The 22,305-nt window shown below is 35.5% G+C and overlaps 1 protein-coding gene across 2 annotated transcripts; it reads left to right on the top strand.

Moving 5' to 3' along the window:
* The first annotated feature begins 13,881 nt into the window (after positions 1-13,881).
* On the top strand, positions 13,882-21,075 carry LOC113753986 (probable alpha,alpha-trehalose-phosphate synthase [UDP-forming] 10). 2 transcript variants are annotated; one of them, XM_027298282.1, is made up of 5 exons: positions 13,882-14,040; positions 14,343-14,412; positions 17,857-19,946; positions 20,029-20,296; positions 20,558-21,075. In XM_027298282.1, exons 3-5 carry the CDS (start codon positions 17,959-17,961, stop codon positions 20,879-20,881), a joined length of 2,580 nt encoding a protein of 859 aa, XP_027154083.1. In that variant the 5' UTR covers positions 13,882-14,040; positions 14,343-14,412; positions 17,857-17,958; the 3' UTR covers positions 20,882-21,075. The 2 variants fall into 2 exon arrangements, with proteins under 2 accessions (XP_027154083.1, XP_027154084.1); XM_027298283.1 differs by having other exon boundaries at positions 17,854-19,946.
* The last annotated feature ends 1,230 nt before the right edge of the window (positions 21,076-22,305 follow it).

Below are 22,305 nucleotides of genomic sequence, written 5' to 3'. Positions count from 1 at the left end.
CTGTGACGAAATTTCGCAGCCAAATTCCCTGATTGGATGCCTCATAACAAGCTATAAACTCTGCAGCCATAGTGGAAGATGCTATGAGGGACTGTTTAGCACTCTTCCAGGATATGGCACCTCCAGCCAACAAGTAGACATAGCCTGACGTTGACTTCATAGTATCTTTGCATCCAGCATAATCGGAATCAGTATACCCAATGATCTCCAACTCATCTGACTTCCGATACGTGAGCATGTAGTCTTTTGTTTTCTGTAGATACCGTAAGACCCGTTTGGTTGCTTTCCAATGATCTAATCCAGGATTACTCAAATATCTACCCAACATTCCAGTAATGTATGCAATATCCGGACGCGTACATACTTGAGCATACATTAGACTCCCTACTGCTGAGGCATAAGGAATCTTTTGCATCTCTCTTTCCTCAAAAGCATTCTTGGGACACTGCTCAAGACTAAATTTGTCTCCTTTAGCCACAGGGGTGTCACCTGGTTTACAATTTTGCATGCCATACCTTTTAAGGACCTTTTCGATATAGCCCTTTTGTGATAGTCCTAAAATACCCCGAGAGCGATCACGGTGTATCTGTATGCCTAACACAAAAGATGCATCACCAAGATCTTTCATCTCAAAATTCTTAGTTAGAAATTTCTTGGTTTCATGCAATAGACCAATATCGTTGCTGGCAAGCAAAATGTCATCAACATACAATACCAGAAAAATATATTTGCTCCCACAGAACTTATGGTATATACAATCATCCACTAAATTCATCTCAAAACCAAATGAGATGATCACCTGATGAAATTTGAAATACCATTGTCGAGACGCTTGTTTGAGCCCATAGATGGATTTTTTAAGTTTGCAAACCATATTCTTTGGATCTCCTGATACAAAGTTTTCTGGTTGCACCATATAAATCGTCTCATCAATGTTACCATTGAGAAACGCTGTCTTTACATCCATCTGATGTAACTCAAGATCAAAATGTGCCACTAATGCCATAATAACTCTAAAGGAGTCCTTTGAAGAGACTGGAGAGAAGGTTTCTTTATAGTCGATACCTTCTTTTTGTGTAAATCCCTTAGCGACAAGACGAGCTTTGAATCTTTCCACATTGCCTTTCGAATCCCTTTTGATTTTAAATATCCATTTACAACCAATGGGTTTCGCACCTTCTGGCAATGGGACAAGATCCCAAACATCATTGTCCTTCATGGATTTAATCTCCTCATTCATGGCATCGATCCACTTTTGAGAATTTGAACTTTCCATGGCTTGACGGAAGTTGATTGGATCATCTTCCATCAATCCAGAGTCATCCTCATGTTCTTGGAGAAAAACAATGTAATCATCTGGCACTGCACTTCTCCTTTCTCTAGTGGATCTTCTTAATGGCACTGGTTCTTGAAGAGGAAGAGTTTGTTCTTCTATAACAGTTTGCTCTTCGACATTGTCTTGATTTGTTGTATCATGATCAAATTCAGGAATAGGGTCCTGAGCAAGAGTAATGACACCTGTGGGAATATTAATATATTCCTCTTTAAAGACAATGTCCCTTACTGTATGTTCTCCCCCAAACTCGACATCCTCAAAGAACCGGGCATTTCCTGTCTCAAAAATTGATTTGGCTGTGGGATCATAAAACTTGTAACCTCTGGATCTTTCAGAATATCCAATAAAATAACAACTAATCGTTCTTGAATCCAGTTTCTTTTCATTTGGCCTGTAAGGCCTTGCCTCAGCTGGACACCCCCAAACATGCAGATGCTTTAAACTGGGCTTTTTCCCTGTCCAAAGCTCATAAGGGGTTTTGATAGTTGCTTTAGTTGGAACTCTGTTAAGAATATATGCTGCAGTCTTAAGTGCTTCTCCCCAGAGTGACTCTGGTAAGGTGGAATGACATATCATACTCCTTACCATGTCTTTAAGCGTTCTATTTCGTCTTTCAGCTACACCATTCATAGTGGGTGAACCCGGCATAGTGTACTGTGGAACGATACCGCATTCCTCTAGGTATTTAGCAAATGGTCCTGGACGTTGTTCACCTGAACCGTCATATCTACCATAGTACTCACCACCACGGTCAGATCTGACGCTTTTAATTCTTTTGTTGAGTTGATTCTCAACTTCGGCCTTAAAATTTTTGAACACGTCCAGTGACTGTGACTTTTCAGAAATGAGATATATGTAGCCATATCTTGAAAAATCGTCTATGAACGTTATAAAATATTGTTGACCATTCCAAGCAGATGTAGGAAATGGTCCACAAATATCTGTATGTATAAGTTCTAAGACGTCTAAGGACCTATTGGCTTCAAATCTCCTTTTATTGGTTTGTTTCCCCTTTATACAGTTAATACAATCATTAAAATCTGTAAAATTCAAGGGGTCGAGAATTTCATTTGACACAAGTCTTTCCATTCTCCGTTTGGAGATATGTCCTAATCTCTTGTGCCATAATGCAGCTGAATTCTCATTGGCTAATTTTCTTTTAACTCCTCTAGTACTCAAATGCAGAGATTCATTAAATGAGACAATTGTGTCAATTAAATATAGATTATCGTAGTGCATTAAAGAACCAGAGCCAACCTATTTTGAATCATGAAACAATTCAAATTTTCCATTTCCAAATGAACAGAAATAACCAAATTTGTCCAAAGCAGAAATAGAAATTAAATTCCGTCTAAATGACGGTACAACAAATGTCTCATTGAGATCCAAATAAAATCCGGTCTTTAACAATAATCTAAAAACTCCAATTGTCTCAACTTGAACTGTTTTGCCATCGCCCACGTAGATATATCTTTCACTATCATTGGGCTTTCGGCAATTCAGGCAACCCTGCATAGACACACTGATGTGAGTTGTTGCACCGGAATCTAACCACCATGTGTGTCTAGGTACCGAAGTTAAATTAACCTCAGAACAAACCAAATTAAGAAGCATACCTTTCTTAGCACGCCAAGCGTGATAGTTGGTGCAATGCTTCTTTTGATGCCCTTCAGCCCCACAGAAGAAACAACTATTCTTTCCCTGATCATTTGATTTCTTTTGTTGTTTCTTTTGTGGCGCTGTACCTGCAGCTCCTTTTTCCTTCTTTCTTTTAAGTCCCTTACTTTTATTATTAGTGGTTGACACCAGATGAGCACTTTCTGTCTGCTCTTGCTTCAACCTTTCCTCTTCCTCTACACAGTGTGAGATGAGTTCATTTAGAGACCAAGTCTCCTTTTGACAATTGTAACTCACCTTAAATTGGCTAAATTGTGTAGGAAGAGATATTAAAATCAAATGCACTAGTAACTCTTCGGAGAGTTTCAACTTAAGTGCATTTAATTTCGAAGCAAGATGAGACATCTCCATGATATACTCTCTGATATTGCCTTTACCACTATATTTCATTGAAACCAGGCGTGTCAAGAGCGTACTAACTTCAGCCTTTTCGTTCTTGACAAACCTTTTTTCAATGTTCTGAAGGAACTCTTTAGCGGTTACAGTCGTTTCTGACATTGTTCCCCTGAATGCTTCTGGAACGGCCTTTTTAATGATCATCAGACACAAGCGATTTGATCTCTCCCACCTCTCATTATTTCTCTTTTCATCAGAGGTACTCTGATCTGTAAGAGGTGGGGGTGAATCATTCCTTAACGCAAGGTCGAGATCCATTACTCCAAGTACTATCAAGAGATTTTCTTTCCAGGACTTGAAGTTTGTGCCATTCAGCATAGGAATATTATTGATGTTGGAAGTAATATTTGTAAGATCATTCGCAACTGAACAGAAAACATAACATAATTAAAACAAGCTCACATAAATCAAAACAATAATAAATTTAAATAATGGTAGTCCCATCTCAAGATACCGATATTCCATTAATATTTCGTCTTTGGACAAAAATATTAACTAGTGAGTGATATCTTGGTGCAGTAATAAATGCTGATAATAATAACATGTCGAAAATAAATTTTCCTTTGGGCCAATTTATAAATCACATGTAAAATCCAAATAATTATCACGCATTTATTACCACAAGTACACATGTAATTTCATTAAATATTGACCTTCCTTTGGGCCGATCAATATTCATAAAATTACTAGTGCCCAACTAATTATATTTTAAAATAAATTAATTTCCATAATAGAGGTCACTTTGGTGGCATATTATTTCAATTAATTTATTCCAAAATATATATAATCATACCAATATTCAAATTTAAAATTATCCAAATAAAACAAAAATTTTGATCAAAGTCAACTTTGGTCAACTTTGGTCAAAACGTGGTCAAACATGGTCAAATTAATTAAATTAAATCATGACTTATTCGACCAAAGGTCCATATCCATAATTTGACCCAAAATTAACATCCAAGCCCAAAATTTTTCTTGAAATCCATAAGTACTTTATAAAAATTACACATTTAATGGGCCATACATATGGATTTTATAGGGCTTAAATGTCCTATTTAACTTTATTAGGGTTTACTTAAATTGAAGAAAACCCTAATTTCCTTAACATACATATATATGGAAATCTATTCTTAAACAAGGAATCAAGCCAAACAAAACAAAAATAACAACCAAAGTCCAAATATAGCCACATATATATATTTCAACAAATTTGCTCAGAATAAGTCCGAACAATACTTATCCCATTAGCCAAGAATCAGGCATGAATTGTTAATATAATCTTCAAAACTCAAAAGTCAAAGTAGGGGACAACAACTGTGAACTAAAAATTGTTAACATGAAATAAAAACTAACTTGTCCATAATGGTGGAGGAAAGGACAAAGGACTTCCCGTGGCCAGAAGACAAATTAGCTTACATCATCACTTGATTCATGTTTTAAGTAAACAATTTCAAACAATCGTATGAAGACTTATGTCTCAAAAGCATTGAGATTGTTGGAAGAATTTGACCGAAGGCCAAAAGCATCACAGTTCTGACCATGAATTTGACCGAAGACACAAGCACATAAATTGCATCAGACTAGCAGTTCATGCCTATTGATTACGCAAGCATTCATGAACATAAAAACCGTATGAAGACTCATCCAACATGGGAGCAGAACCCACGGATTCCCTTTTTTTTTTTTTTTAATGAATCAGAGGCCGAAAAACCAAAAGCATGCGTGGGTTCTCAATCAGCCGTCGGCAATTATAAAAGGGATCCAATTATCAACCATCAGCAACCAAGGCTTGCAAATCACTAAATCAGCCGTACAAATTTACTGTAAATAACTAAATCCAAATTATTTCCTAATAATCAACCATATGGGCTCTGATACCACTTGTTAGGGTGGTTATCTAAATCTAACCACTGGTGAAAACCATCACCTTTGAACCCAAGATCTATATGGCGATTATTAAGAAATACATTAACTGTAAAATAGCGGAAGCGTACCTGAATCCATATTGATAAACTTGATACTTGAATCCCTAGAGATTTGGGGTGGCCTTCCAGGTCAACAGGTATTCACCGATCCTTTGAGAGAGGCCTTTAGTTTCTCTCTGGTATCTTTCCTGACGATGGGATATCAGGGAAGGGTATTTTGTGGTATTACGAAATACGACAACTAAAACGATACCTGTGACCTGGGGACCATAACCCTATTTATAGGTAACATTCCTGTTACCTTTGGAGCCCTATTTCAGCCCATCATTGAAATAGGAGCCCATAAGTTTCTACACATAAAAGGGCCCACATCCTATTAGATACATTAAACCCAAACTATATTTGATCACTTTAATTGGGTTTAACCTTAATTGACAGTTTGCAATACATAATTATTCACATATAAGTCCAATGTTGGATTAAGGATCCAACATATTTTTCTAGCATTAATAAGTTACCATACAAATAATTACTACTATAGTTCAAATGTATAGAGTTTTTTTTTTTTATCAATAAAAAGGACGTTTTCTGTTTTATGTGTTAAGTAATATCTAGGGTTATGGATTTTGAAATCCATCAAAATTACACGTGGACAATGACATGTCGTCTTGTTTGGATTTTTTTACAAAAATATATTTTTTCACCTTTTAAGAATATTGTCTTAACATATTTCTTAGTTATTTGTTACACAATAATTACATCTCAAAATATTGCTCTAATATAATTTTTGTGTAAAATAAACTTCCAAAAATTCTGAAAAAATGCAATCCAATTGCGTTGTTAAAAATGTTAATTATTAAGTTATTCCCCAAGGCATTACCACTTGTGTGTAGCAGTAAGGAAATTGTTGTCAGTAAGGCTGCAAACGAATCGAACTGCTCGCGAGCCGATTGTAAGTGACTTGAATATGAGTTTGAGTCGAGTTTAAGATAATCAAGTCGAATTCGAGTTCAAAAATATCAAACTCATTAGTTCGCTAGCCCCTCGCGAGTTCGATTATATATATATATTAATTATTTTTATTTTAATAGTAAAATTACATATATATCCCTAATATTTTATTATTTATTAAAAGTTATTGTTTTATTCATTTTTAAAATAAAATAATTATTTGTTTTTTTAAAATAAAATAACTATTTTTTTAAACTTGAGCTCAAACTTGACATTTTGAACTAGTCGAGTTCGAACTTAACATTTTGAGCTAGTCGAGCTCGAGCTGGAATTCGAGTTTCGTAAAATTAACTTGAGACTCGGCTTGATTAGACCAAAGATCGACTCGACTTGATTCGTTTGCACCCTTATTGTCAGCTATATGAAATTCATGAAAATTCTACTGTCTCTATAAAAACAATTCCCGTAATTGATATTCAATTATGACTTATCATATCATTCCATAATTTTATATGATGTATATGGTTTATGGGAGATGAGAGGGAATGACATAAAGGAAGAGTTGCAAGAGATTATTCGTGAAGATGGTGGGGATACCACTTTTACCATATTTTGTCTAATATTGCAAAAGAGGGCTTAAGGGGTGGAAGTAGATACGAAGTAGAAAATGTTTTTCTCTCCATTTTATTTTGGTATTCTAAGTTTAACGGATATAATGACATTTTCTGTGGAATTAAACATGATTTACTTTTGGAGGAACTAAATTCACACCATTATTTGAAATCTACATCTTTAATGCAGTAATAACATTAAAACTTGCGCAAGATATAACTTTCACATGAAATGATGTAAATTTAGCATCTCCTTTAAATTTTGAAAATGTTATTTAAACTCCAATTTTTATTATTTACATCCCTACCATTTGTTTTATCATATAATCTAATAAATAAAAAGTATATAATTAAAAATTATGATGAGAGCATGATTAAAAAAAATGAAAGTGCAAATAACATTTTCCTACATGCTTTCCATGTGTCGTCAAATATCAAAAACACTATGTGAATGACGATTTAACTTGATGATAGTGCCAATCTCACCCACAAAATGCAAACTCCATTATCCATTTACCGTATCAACTCATCACTAAAATTAACCCAAAAATGACGTCTAACGTATAATTACAAATTCTAAAGGTTGTCATGAGCATTTTCCACAACACTTGACTTGTAAAGTTGGGATCAGCTTCCAAGATGCAATTAGCTAAACTGAAATGGCAAAAGCAGCATGAAGATGGTTATGAAGGTAAACGCTGTTAGCCACTCGATCTTAACCAATATTTTAAGATCAAGGTTAAATATTTAAACGGGTAAGTTGGATGATCACATATGAATTCTATTGAAGGTTCGGTTCACACTAAACCTGGACATCGCCGAATCAGGAATTACGTAAACGAAGACTTTACCGAACCAATTTCTTCTCAACCAAGAAATTCATTGCAGACGGTTGGATCATCTTCCCGCATTAATAACACCGGTCCTGCAGTACCCTATTCGACTGCTTTCAAATTTGCCGTTTCAGGTATTAAAAAGCAAAAAGGAAAAATGGCTTGGGAATTTAGTTGGAAATATAATGGTACTGTATTTTATCCTTAGTTCTTCCCCTATATATATTTTTAAAAAAAATTTCTTCCTTATACTATTAACCATATTTCTTTTCTTTACACAAATTAGATAACACGTATATCACATTTGCAAAAATAAAAATAAAAATTAAATAAGAAATGTGTATTGTAGCATTCATACTCGTTAATAAAATAAAAATATATATTTACACTAATGGAAGGTCTTCTATACTCCATTGGGCTTCTGAGAAGACCGTGATTTTTTTTATATATAAAAATAAAAGCCAATATTATTAATAAACTATATGGAAATCATCCAGTATGGTTTCTTTGACAAGAAAAATTGGACTAATGGCAGAAAATACATAGAACATGCCACATATATATTTGATATGAAAATTTATTAGATTTAATAGAGTTATAAAATATAAAAAATTACACTGTAAATCATAAATCATCAGATCTGATCAATTGTATGAATTGCTTTATAAATATCCGTGCATGTCCATTCCCTTAAATCCGCTATCCAATTGGTTTAAATTCAAAACTAATGTCGAGACTTGATGAGACAATTCAAAAATTTTCAAATCTAACATATAGATACAAAATATTTTAGCTTTGAGAAAATAATAACAAATAAAAAACTAAACTCTTATATTTGGGAAGATAGTGATTTTGGTGGCAATAAACATACGACAGTTATAACATTTTTAGCTTCCTATATAGCTTAAATATTTGATTCTTGCGGTCAACAAAAAAGCAGAAATGGATTGTGCAAAATTCATTGCAAAAAAAAAAAGTACTAAAAACAAAAAGAAAGGGAGAAAGGGAGAAAAAAATGTTAAAAAGAAAAACAGAAAACCAAGAAATCCACATGGAGAGTCAATCACTGTCACATGACACTCACGTGACAAAACAACGTTGCAAAGCACGAGCCTGCCGATGTGGATACACATGACTGGATTATCTTGAACCGGACCCGGACCCACCGTTTTGTTGGTGGGAAGAAGATTGAGGGGCTAATCTAATTGGTTTAGTGGGGACTGGCGAAGCATGCAAAGTGGGGTCCACGTAGAATGGTCGTGGTTTGGGGAAGTGGTCATTTACACGTGGGAGGTGTCCGTAAGACAGAGTGGGTGGACGAGGAAAATGGTGCGAGTGAGTCCATATCCTTGTCGCTATGATATTTATCCACATTGGAGGATGTTCTCATTTTATGGCCTCATTCTCGTTAAATTTACTTCTGTGCCACTGACGGGTCCAACATTGACCTTTATCTTCTTCCAAAAAAATAAATAAATCAAACCTCTTTAAGAAAAACTCTTTCTATATATAAAGCATAAGGGGGATTTTTTGATTTTTACCTTTATAAAAGGCAAAGATTTACTAGGAATAACTGCATAATTTAGTAATTTTTAATAACTTGCACACTCAATAACTTCTAGTTCTTTTTTATTTATCTGTCAAGAAAAGTCAAAACTTCTTTTTCTTTTCTTTTTTTTTTGCAAAAAAAAGACTTATATTCATTTTAATAAAAGCAACGCGATTTTTTCTTAATTTGGACACCCATAGGGTGTGCATTTTTCACTGGTATACAATTAAACGTCTACTTGGAGTATATGATTCTTGCCGGTCATGAGATTAGCACTTGGAAAAAAGGGTAAGTTATTGTACCTGGTAGTTTTAGTAGTTATTTAGTGTCTCAATTAATAGATTGAATTTTGTAATTTGATTGTTTCATGTCAAAAGTTATTTATATATCAATTTCCTTAAAGAAAGTTTGCTTTTGAAAAATTGTGTAGAGATTTATTAAAGATGCAAATGACAGTATATTAAATTGTTACAGTATACTTTGCAACTAAGCCAGTTCACAAGGAAATGTTACTAATGATTTTTTTTAATCTTAAATAGTGGATAATTTTTGTTGAATTTTTCTCCTCTCTTAACAAAAAGTGCGTTTTGAAACTTCAAAATGAAGTAAGAAATTGGGTGTTCCATTGCTACCATTTTTTTTTTTAGCAAAACTGTTCCTACCAATTCTTATTACATGCATAACTATCAAAACTTTAGCTTGGCTGTTTACCATCTCAATTCTTATTGAGCTTTTGTGCATAGAGATTTTGATACACCTTGGTTTATGCTTAAAGTCAGGATTAGAAGTGCAAAGTGTGGTTCACCTACGATCTATGTTATGATGCATAATATGTATAACACGGCCCTAATCAAACCATTGTAAGTTTGAATGTCTGCAAATGGATTAACGTATCCTTTGCTCTTTTTTTTTTTTCAAAACAAAAAATCAACCAACATGAACTTAGTTTTTTTTTTTTTGGCAGAAACAAATAAATAATAAATAATAAAGAGAAAATGATAGAAAGCAAAGGAAAACGAAACGAAGGAGACAATAGGTGAAATAGGAGGTGAGAACTGTTTTTGCCCGTTAGAAAGAGGCCAAGAAACGAGGCTCAATGTTGGAACAGGTGCAACCATATTTCGAATTCAACTATATCCATTTGTTGCCAGCAAGGAAATGGTGGCCGAGTTGCGGCGTGTTTTGTTTGGTCACGCTTACAGTTACACCCCAGCATCTTCCATGCTGGGAAAAGTGGTGGCGGCGGCATTTAATTAGTTGAGCAAAATATTACGCACCCACTCTCTTTTAAATTTTTTTTTTCTCATTATCAAATGCAATAATTGCTATTCTACCTATCAAAAAGCTTGTTTTACCAGCTGACATTAAGGCCTTGTTTGCAAGCAAGTTTTTGGTCAAATTTATCTGTTATAAAATTTTTTAATAACTTTACTTACAGTAATTTCAAAAAAAATTTCAAAAATTTTAAACTACACACCAAAATATTCAAAAATTACACATTCAAAATTTTTTTCTACAACTTCTATAGTAAGTTACATTAAAGTTTTAGACAAACATTTAAAAAATTCACTTGCCAAACAGGGCCTAAATTCCAAAGACTTTTAGTACCTTTTTTCGTTAAGTACATAATATTCAATCTACGCCCAGTTTGGAATGCATCTGTTATGAATACTTCCATCCTTGGTTATACTCTGTAGATATACTAGAATTAAAAATTTGTAAGTAGGTTTTAAAAACAATTAAGAGTCCGTTTGGATTGAAGCTTTGGTAGCAAAAATAGTGCAATGACGTTATGTTATGTATGTGAGGTAAAAATATAATTAAAAAACATATCAAGAGAAAAACTCACAATCTAGACGAGACCTAAACATTTGTAACAAAAATAGTGTAATGATGTTATGGATGTGAGATAAATATATAATTAAAAAAAATCAAAAGAATATTTTAAAAAGTTTTCTGAAAAACTTATAATCTAAACGAGATCTAAACTTTGTTTTTCTGAGAAGTTCTACTAATAATTACATTTTTCCTTAGCTTTACAACATACAAACTTTTGTGCCCTTAATATGCAAATCTTGGTGCTTGTGCTATATAGTGTATTATATTTGTTTAAAAATTTTTTTAATCAATGCTTAAGCTTCACTTAATTGCTCCATAAACAACAGCCTATGTTAATAATAAATTATATTGTGATTGTGCCCATATCCCTCGTGAGACCAATATCATAGAAACTCAACAACAAGAAATTGCGGAAATAAAATTTCGTCCTCCAATAAGAAGGACAATATTTTCACATGCCACCGGCATAGCTGAAGAAGTGCAGAACTTAGACGCAGTAAGGGAAAGATCGAATATAATGAAACTATAATCCGCACAGTAACAAGAATCGAACACATGAAATATTTTGTGCAGAAACAACTAATCCCATTTTCCATGTTTTGTGCAGAAAAATATGCTTCAATTCTTCCAGATGAGAACTGACATTTAAAAAAAAAAAATCTGCGATGGACAGACAGCATAATTTAATTGGATGCAATTTCAGTCCATACCCCAAAAAGGTATTTCTCATTTACTCCAATATTGGGGTAGGATCTTATCTTGAATTCCCCTACTAAACTAAATTATAATGTGCTACATGCTTGATCTGGTGTCGGTGGAAATCTTAGGAAGGTAAGAACTGATGAAGAAAAATAATTCACCCAGCTTCTGCAAGCTGGAGAAGTTGATCTGGCGGATATGCCTGCCTATGTAATCAATGCATGAGATTTAAACTCAAAAGCTTGCAACTAGAATTTTTTAGTAAACATATATGCCTGCTCGATAAATGTTCACGTGATATCTTATCCACCAACAATAACAATAAAAAGAAAATCCCTTGGGTTGAGTTGTCCCCAAAAAAAAAAAAAAAGGGCGACGAAGTTGATGTGTTGCTTGTAGCTACATAAAGAAAATAGAGAATAAGAGGAAGCTTTAGCTGTCGGGCAAAGAATTCCTTCCTGCCTGGACATTTTGCTTTCTCTCAAAGAAAGGGCACTTGAAATTTTAATTGCCATAAGCTGTGGAAGACAAGTGTGCAATTTATGTCTCTTGAATTGGCCCCCCAGATGATAGAGTTAGGGTAGTATGTTCCTGCCAATTCGGGTCCAAACCTCCCCCGAGACATCTGTCCGTCGCATAGGGACGCCAAACAATTTGGATTTTGTTTAGATTGTATTTTTCTGGACTTTTTGTAGGAAAATTACTGTAACGATTTGATATATGTGAGGTAACAAGATGATTGGAAAATGTGTCCACGAAAAACGTAACGATTTTTCTTTGAAAATCTGCAATCCAAACACACCCTTTGTTGATAAGCTCCATAATGTTAGGGACGGAGATCAATAGGCTCATGACCTATATAAACGAGACCCAAACATGCTATTTAGAGGATAACCTTGTTTATTAAGCTAGCAGAGCCTTCTCTGGCAAATACTAGTAAATGTTTCGATTTTGTTGAACAGGACTCCCCCGAGGCTCTTCTACTTTCTTTTTTTATTTAAGTTTTGAATTTAAGATTTCGTACTTACAATCATTTCTAACTCACTGTCCAATCCAACCTCCCCAAGATTCTCCTACTTGATAAACTACTAATAATACCCTATCCCATTTAGCATAGTGTTAGTAACAATCATCTATTAAGTACTAATCACTTCATTTGGATCACGAGTATAGTAGAAATTAGCAGTGCTCCTTTTCTTAACAGACCTTACTTCAATTAGAGAACTTTTTAAGAAATAAAAAAAATTAGCTCAATTTCTTTTCTCTCATTTAAATGCATCTCTTTACAAGCACAATGTTCTATTTGGTATTTATCAACAAAATTGTTTTTTCTAATCAAGATGTCAAAAGAAATCAAATGTTGGCCAAGGTAATACTTTCTCATGTTAGATGTTTCAATTTTGGCTTTCGCCAAATATGTTTTTTGTTATTGGACCCCGTCAACCTAATCACAAAACACGAAACAACAACACAAGAAAAAATGTTGATAAGTATAAGAGATTGAATATGACATCCATAAATTTGTCATGCAAGATGCATGATTAGAAAGGAAAAATAAAGATGAATCATAAAATGAGGAATTAGACATATGTGTTTCGATAGGAATTATTTGCCTGAATTGTAAATACATTTTTTAACATGCATTTTTCTCTTTCCAATCATCATTTTTATCTCACGTATATTTTATCACATCCAAAAAATGCGCTATAGTAATTATTTCAAACAATCTCCTCTCAAAATTGACTTTTTGGTTAAATTAAAATGTAACGGAGGGTATTACAGAAATAAATTGGAAAGGGAATGGTAATTGTTAACGAAGACCATGTAAGAGGGAGAGAAACAAAAGTGCGATCCGAAACCAGAGTTAAATCCAACTAACCAGAGCCAGGGCGACTCTAATCTCTCATCTTTCTTACATACTTCCACGCGCTGCACCGCTTGTACGCTTACTTGGCAATGGGCAATAAATAAATAAAAAAAATAAAATAATAGAACTTTTTCCAGATTATCATTATCCACATTTCTCTCTCTACTACTAGGACTTCACTCTCTCTCCGGAAAAACTACTGCACTGCTATATCTTTCCTTCCCCACTCCACTTCTCAAGAAAAATATTAAACTCTCTACCTATCTCTCTCTTACTTTCTCTCTCTAGATATCTTCGCCGCCGGTTGTTGACGTAAGCAGGTTCATCTCCCACTGGACCCCGGAATCTTGTTATCAGGTTAACTGGTTTCCTTTATTCTGCTAATATATCTGATCTGCTTTTGTTTATTTTCTTGGCTATCTTGGCATATAAATTCGTGATAATTCTGGTTGAATTTTTATGCCGTGAGCGTAGAAATTTGCGGAAAGAGAATTGCATGCTGGGAAAAACGAGAGAGCTGAATGAAATTAGAGTCTTTTTGGTGGTTTCCTTTTCTGTTTGGAATTTTTGTTCGCGTGTTTTCAGTCTTGTGACGACTCAGTGAAAGATATATGAATTTTGAAATCTGAAATCTGTTGATGTGAATTTTGTTTTTGCAGGAAATTCAACAATTTTTAGGGTTGGAATCAGCTTGAGTTATTAAACAATAATTCTGAATTCTATTTTAAGGTGAGAATTTCAGTTCTAGAACTTAGAATTGACAAGTTTTGAGATGTCCTTGAATATAGTTTTGACTTAATTTTATGACATTTTGCATACCATTTTCCTATTAAATCACTCGCTTTTTTTTTTGTCTTTCTTTTCTATTTTCGGTTGGTAGTTCACTGTTAGATGTCTTTATCAAATTTAGGTTCTAATTTGTTGAAATGTGATAACTTTAGCTTTTGTGAAGGTGAAAGAAAATCTCCTTGAATTTGATTCTTTCCTGATCAGAGAGTCAGTAATGCAGGACTCTTGTGGGAGCTGGCTGCAAAAATGTAATACTGTAAATTTTTTCTTATGTCGATACCTTTTTCTAGGTCAACAGATTTTTGTAAAAGGATAGCTTAAATGGAGCTACTCTGGCTGAAGTTTGGGAATGTGCGTGAATATCATGTTGAAGTGTTTAGAAAAATGTGATGATTAGTGGGTTGTAGATTTGCGCTTGGATTTCTAGAGATATTTTTTATGGTTTATGATATGGTCAGGGAGGTTTGCGAGTAAGTGGATTTCATGTTGAAAAGTCAAGAGAAATGTGACTTTCAGTGGAGCACTTAATCGGCAGGTAGCTTCGATATGTGAGACCCTCGTGTCGTTTCTTCTACTGCATTTCTCTCATGCGTGGCACGGTACTCTCGATAAATGGTTGCTGGATTCTTTCTTTAATGATGTATTGATACTTTTGTCACTTTCAGGCTTATGTGATATATTAGTTGTTGGCAGCTTTGCAACTGAGCTGGCTCGTTAGAGAGTTAATAATGCAGGACTCTTGTGGGAGCTGGCTCTGAAAATGCAATCCAGTAAATTTGTTCTTATGGCTATATCCTTTTCTAGGTCAGGGATTGTATTAACAGATTTTTGTAAAAGCATAGCTTAAATGGAGCTACTTTGGCAGAAGTTTGGAAATGTGTATGAATATCTGGTTCAAGTGTATAGAAAGATATGATGATCAATGGGTTGTAAACTTGCACTTGGATTTTTAGAGTTATCTCTTATGGTTGTGATATGGTCATGAAGGTCTGTGAGTACGTAGGATTTCATGTTGAAAAGGTAAGGGAAATGTGGTCTTCAATAAAGCACTTAATGAGCAGGTAGCTTCGAGATGTGAAACCGTCGTGTCATTTCTTCTACTGCATTTGTCTCATGCGTGGTATGGTACTTCTGATACATCGGTTGCTGGATTCTTTCTTTAATGACGTATCAATACATTTGTCACTTTCAGGCTCACGTGATATATTAGTTGTTGACAGAGTTGCAAATGAGGTGGCTCTGGAAACGACAACATAAACTAGGGACAACAATTCAACTTCAGTTTCATATTCATTTGAAAACTTAGAAATGAAAATTTCCGGAGGCATTAAGTGCTTTGGAAGAAACATTTATACCCTTATTGTCAGAGGTTTAATGTTGTAAAGTTGATAATTTTTACCCTAGGCTGCATTTAGTTCAAGGTCATTGTTGAGGACCATGTGATTTAGTCGTTTCCTCTCATTTTATGTACACCTACCTTACTGGTGATATTGTTCAGTTGGTTGCAGGGGACGTATATGATGACTAGTTTGGATATTTGTTTGATTTATAACTACTGGGTCTAACCTTTTATTGTTCAAGTCTGTATTCTATTCTAAAATTTATGCCACAATTATCAAGTCTTCCTAAGATACTTTACTTACACGTGGTACTACATTTCTTTGCTAGATTATGCTTCAGATTTTTTCCCCCCATGGAATGGAGTTTTAGATGGTCCTGGTTGATGCACACACTTTTAATCCATGAGCAGAATTATTTTTCCATATATGATTTGCAGAATGTAAATTTGTTTCTGCAAATTTTGTTCAATTCTACATTGTTTGAAACTAGTTTTTCACATGGCATCTAAGTAATTCGTCTTATACATGTGTGCATGCGTGTACAGTGCATATACATATACATGTACATATATATATGTATACACAAACACATATATTTTGCAATATTGCATTTTGTCTTGAACATAGTGGTTTGGATAGACTCTAAGTGAGCAAATGTCCATGCCAAACTCATTACATTCCAATTTCCCTTTTGGAAAAATACCGCAACACTATATTATAATAGTTGTATACTCGGTAGGAAATGTTTATCTGTCCAAGAGACATGATTTCGTTTCCTTTAGAGTAGCATGAGAATGGTTAGTGTGACCTGCGTTATGTTAAATTGTTACATTAAAAGGTTCAATTTTTGTGAATTTCTTCTTTAGCATTACTCTTTAGCCCTCATTAACTCGCTAAATGTTGCAAGTTCACATGTCTGATTTGTGCTTAAAAAGTACACAAAGCAACACAGGCTTCCATTTCCTCGTTCCATCAAACAAGAAGTCTACTTTCTTTTAGAAGCCGTCTTACCTCCTACAGAACCAGGAAAAGTGATAATCTATTTTTTCTGCTAGAATTTCTTTGATAATGCTCCATCTTGCTTAGATAGCATAGTCTCCTTCTGTAAGACTTGCCTTGATCTTCATTGGCTGTGTGTACCTACCTAAGACGAGTCATCTGATCTCGTTCCAGACCTCTGATAGGGCCAGGGGTTCCTGACCAGAAAAGGTTTGGGGGTCTTTTAATTCTTTTCCTCCTCAAGTAATAAAATTTTGAGGATGGTGAACTTGTTATAAATTAACTGGACTATATCTGCTTTTTCATGTTTTTACCTATTCTGTGTATAGGATGGCTTTGCTCATGATGATTGGAAAACCTGGCCACCTTGTTAATTTCTGCTTGGTTTGTTGTAGTGTTGGTTAAGTGGGATTTCAAATGTAATGGTTACTTAGTTTTTATCAATCTCTAATGCAAATTTAGCCAAAGATATGTGCTATACTTGGTTGATTTATCCCTATTATGCTTATTTAGTGTAATTTCATATCAGGTGTAGTTGTCAGGTGTAAAACTTGTTTTTTGTTCCTTTGATGCCTGATCTGGTTAGTGAATTTTTGGTGTTTGAACTTTTTCTTTTTTGTGTTCTTTTCGCTTCAGTGGATGGGGTATAAAATGTAATTAGCCACTATTTCTGTGATGAATTATGCACACTAAAGTTAACTAAGCTTGCTTTGCCTTTTCTTTTGGTACTTTCTTTGAAGTTCTGCCTTTGCTACCTAATCCTATTCCACACCATTCTTTGGGTGGCTTTCAAAGCAGCCATATAAATGCTTGTAATATGTAGATTCTGCTCTATTTTTAACATATTTACTCTTGAATAAGTTATTGCTGATAGCTTGATTTTATCTCTGTGACGGGGCTACGAGATTCGAATTTGCAGCATCACACCTTTTTTCTTTTTTCCAAATTACTTTTGGAGCTGTTCTATCTATAAATCATAGATTAATACAGCAAAAGCACAATGTTGATCATTCTTTCTTTTTTTTTTTTGCTTTTTTTTTAGCAGTTAGACAAGGCTTGTGTCTAAATTATTGGAGGACACTTGGGATCAGGGTGCTCGGTGTTAATTAGTGGCTTTATGACCCTTTAGAAGGATATTCTGTTCTGAATGATGGTATCAAGATCGGGTTCGAGCTTTTTGGACTTCACATCTGGAGAATTGCCACGCATCCCTCAAACTCCTAGAGCTCTTCCAAGGCTGATGTCTGTCCCTGGAATCATCTCTGATAGTTATGGCGGCAATGATGGAGATTCAGATGGTACATCATCAGTTTGTCGAGAGAGAAAAATAATTGTAGCAAATATGTTGCCTTTGCATGCTAGAAGGGACAGCGAGACTGCAAAATGGTCCTTTAACTTTGATGAGGATTCACTTCTGTTGCAATTGAAGGATGGGTTTTCACCTGATACTGAGGTTATATATGTGGGTTCTTTGAAGGTTGAAGTAGAAGCCAGTGAACAGGAAGAAGTCGCACAGAGACTACTGGATGAATTTAAATGTTTGCCAACTTTTTTACCTCTTGACATTCAGAAAAGGTTTTATCATGGTTTCTGTAAGCAACAACTCTGGCCTCTTTTTCATTACATGCTACCCATTTGCCCAGATCATGGGGATCGCTTTGACCGTCAGCTTTGGCAGGCCTATGTCTGCGCAAATAAATTATTTGCAGATAAGGTTATGGAAGTTGTCAATCCTGATGATGATTTTATCTGGGTCCATGATTATCACCTCATGATTCTCCCTACATTTTTGAGGAAGCGATACCATCGAGTGAAGCTTGGATTTTTCCTCCACAGTCCTTTTCCTTCTTCTGAGATATACCGAACTCTGCCCGTCCGGGATGAAATTCTGAAAGGATTGCTGAATTCTGATCTGATTGGTTTTCATACATTTGACTATGCCCGCCATTTTCTCTCATGCTGTAGTAGAATGCTAGGCCTTGACTATGAATCTAAACGCGGACACATTGGGCTTGAGTACTTTGGGCGCACAGTGTACATTAAAATTTTGCCTGTGGGTGTTCATATGGGAAGACTTGAATCTGTGTTGAATCTTCCGTCTACATTTGAGAAGGTCAAAGAGATTCAAGACCAATTCCATGGGAAAAAGTTAATTATTGGTGTTGATGATATGGACATTTTCAAAGGCATCAGCTTGAAATTGCTAGCCTTTGAACAGCTTCTGCAGCAACACCCTTCTTTGCATGGCAAAGTAGTTTTGGTTCAGATAGTTAATCCTGCTAGGAGCTCTGGGAAAGATGTTCAGGAAGCAAAGAAGGAGACATATTCAACTGCTAGAAGGATCAATGAAGCTTATGGTTACCCCGGGTATGAGCCAGTAATTGTGATTGATCGTCCTGTTGCTCGCTTTGAGAAAACTGCTTATTATGCCATGGCTGAATGTTGCATAGTAAATGCTGTGAGGGATGGGATGAACTTGGTCCCATACAAGTATATAGTATGCAGGCAGGGCTCTCCCTCTATGGATGAAGCCTTGGGTAGTGCCAAAATGGAATCTCCTCGGACAAGCATGCTTGTTGTGTCTGAGTTTATTGGCTGTTCACCTTCTCTTAGTGGAGCAATTAGGGTGAATCCATGGGATATTGAAGCAGTGGCTGAGGCTCTGAATACAGCAATTTCCATGTCTGAATCAGAAAAGCAACTCCGCCATGAGAAACACTACCGGTACGTGAGTTCACATGATGTAGCTTATTGGGCCCGTAGCTTCTTGCAGGACTTGGAGAGGGCATCTAAGGACCACTACAATAAGCGCTCCTGGGGCATTGGCTTAGGCCTGGGTTTTAGAGTTATTTCGCTTTCTCCGAGTTTTAGGAAGCTCTCTAACGAACACATTGTTTCGTCATATAAACAGACAAACAGGAGAGCAATATTCTTGGACTATGATGGCACTATTGTACCTCATTCCTCAATTATTGAGGCACCAAGCCCTGACGTTATTGCATTGTTGGATGCTCTGAGCAGTGATCCTAGGAACACAGTATTCATAGTTAGTGGGAGAGGGAGGACTTCCTTAGGTGAATGGCTTTCTCCTTGTAACAATTTAGGAATAGCTGCTGAGCATGGATATTTTCTAAGGTAGAGATCGCATTGTTCTGTTCTTAACTCCTAGTTTAGGTGGTATTTGAAATGAGACTTACATTGATATCTTTGAATGCAGGTGGAACAAATCTTCTGATTGGGAATCTTTGGCGGCTAATCTTGATTGGAAGGAAATTGTGGAACCAATTATGAAACTATATACAGAGGCAACCGATGGCTCAAGCATAGAAACGAAAGAAAGTGCATTGGTGTGGCATCATCAGGAAGCTGGTCCAGACTTTGGGTCATGCCAGGCTAAGGAACTGTTGGATCATTTGGAAAATGTCCTTGCAAATGAACCTGCAGTCGTGAAGAGGGGCCAGCATATTGTCGAAGTCAAGCCACAGGTATGACAGTCGTCTCTCTCTCTCTCTCTCTCTTTCACTCATGCAGCCGCCCACCCAATCACAATAATGGGTCATGTGCATTCTGAGATTGAGTTAAATGTGAAAAAGAAAAGGACAACACATAACCATTGTTAAGTGAGTGGAGTTCTTCTGAAGTTCTTAAGGAATAATTCTTAAAAGGTCAATATCCGTTGTCAAAGTCAGTGAATTCCTTCTGCACTGCGAACAGATACTAATCGACCAATTTCACTCTGCCTTCAGGGAGTGACCAAGGGCTTAGTTGCGGAGAAGATTCTCAGCATGTTGGTCAATCAAGGGAAGCCACCAGACTTTGTAATGTGCATTGGAGATGATAGATCGGATGAAGACATGTTTGAGAGCATATTAACCATTGTCTCAGGTCCTTCCCTCCTTTCAGCTCCTGAGATCTTTGCTTGTACTGTTGGGCAAAAGCCAAGCAAGGCCAAGTATTACCTTGACGACACTGTTGACGTTTTGAGATTGCTCAAAGGTCTTGCTACTGCCTCAACTCCAAAACCCAGGAATACCGCAGAATTTCAGGTTGCTTTTGACAATTTTTTCTGATACAAACGGTAGACCCTCAACTGCACGTTTTGCCTGGTGCGAGTATGATAACAATTTAGGGCAGGAGCATCTATTGGACCAGATGTACCTAGTATAGCTCTGTGAATTTTCATGGGCGGTGCCAAATAGGTCAGAAGGCTGCATTATTTGTATAGAAACCTGTCTTGCTTATATATAAAGTGTTCTTTCCACCATTAATTGTCATATAGAGCTGCTGAGTTCTTGTTGTCGCTGTTCAGGTGTTACGGTAAAAAAAAAAAAATCTTCCAAAGGCACAAATGAAATGAGGTGAATTTGTTTCTAAAATAGAAAACCTACAATATGCTATGAGGTTCCATCCACCCCGTTCGAAATCTGCTGATTATGTCAGAACCATTTTCAAGCAGAAAAGTTTCAAGGTAGCTTTTGGCCTCTTAACATATCTTTTTAAATTTAAAAAAGCGACACTCTAAGCTATAATATACAAGAAATTTACTATCGTGCAGATGAAGGGGAACTTGCCTCCCCATTCACCAGAATGATACTTGTTCAGCGGCTGGACGAAGCAAAATCCATAAACTGTTCTCCTTCCCTGAGATTTAATGGTTTTTCTTGGATCTTAAGTTCGGTTGGAAACCCGAATCTTTATATTCGAACGGATCAGCCTAGGAAATAGAAATGCGGTGTTCTGTTGTGGTAGTAGGCCCACAGTCCGTCTCTTGGGTCACCTTGCTTGAGAATGGAGCACATTTCATTCATTTCGGCCTAGGGAAGGTTCCCTGGAAATGGGCCTCGTCCTCGTGGGAAATAAGCCGGCTGGGCCCCTAGAGAATTAGTCCAAATACAGTTCTTTTTTTGGCTCAAGGAAATTAGGTTCAATAGTTACTAAGAAAAATTGAGTTTTTTTTTTTCATAAAGATATATATATCTATATATATATATATATATATATACACACACACACACACTTGGATTTTACGCACTTTCAAAGAATTCATAAGAGGTATCTTTCAATTGCCTCCAAATTCAGTTGCGAGTTGCGAAATAGGAGTGGTAGACTACTATACCGTTCGTTTGGATTGCATATTTCAAAAAAATAAAAATAAAAATAGTATAACATTTTTTGTAATTTTATATATTTGAGATAAAAAGAGGGAGAAGAAACTAAGTGGAAAACATGTTTTAAAAAAACTATATTTAGTTTTAGAATAATATCATTGCAAAATGGACCTAATTTCTGCGACATACAGCGAAAAGCCATCCAAGATAATAATCAACTTAAAAAAGATGCGATGAGGATACTTAGAAGGTTTATACAAACCCAGAAAACAAGTAGGTCCATAAGATATGTCACGACAAAATAATCAATGATGCAAGAAAGATCATCCTTTTCTGTTGATTCTGTGTTTACTATGGGAATTTTTTTTTAACAAGTGTCTCAACAT

This window comes from Coffea eugenioides, chromosome 11 (assembly GCF_003713205.1).
Source record: "Coffea eugenioides isolate CCC68of chromosome 11, Ceug_1.0, whole genome shotgun sequence".
Lineage (NCBI taxonomy): Eukaryota > Viridiplantae > Streptophyta > Magnoliopsida > Gentianales > Rubiaceae > Coffea > Coffea eugenioides.
This window is presented reverse-complemented; position numbering and strand designations above follow the sequence as displayed.

Bases quoted from the DNA above. Each gene is read 5' to 3' on its own strand.
- LOC113753986 (XM_027298282.1), top strand. From the start codon at position 17,959: ATGATGGTATCAAGATCGGGTTCGAGCTTTTTGGACTTCACATCTGGA. The intron at 19,947-20,028 runs GTAGAGATCGCA...CTTTGAATGCAG, and splicing joins GAGCATGGATATTTTCTAAG to GTGGAACAAATCTTCTGATT. The intron at 20,297-20,557 runs GTATGACAGTCG...CTCTGCCTTCAG, and splicing joins TTGTCGAAGTCAAGCCACAG to GGAGTGACCAAGGGCTTAGT.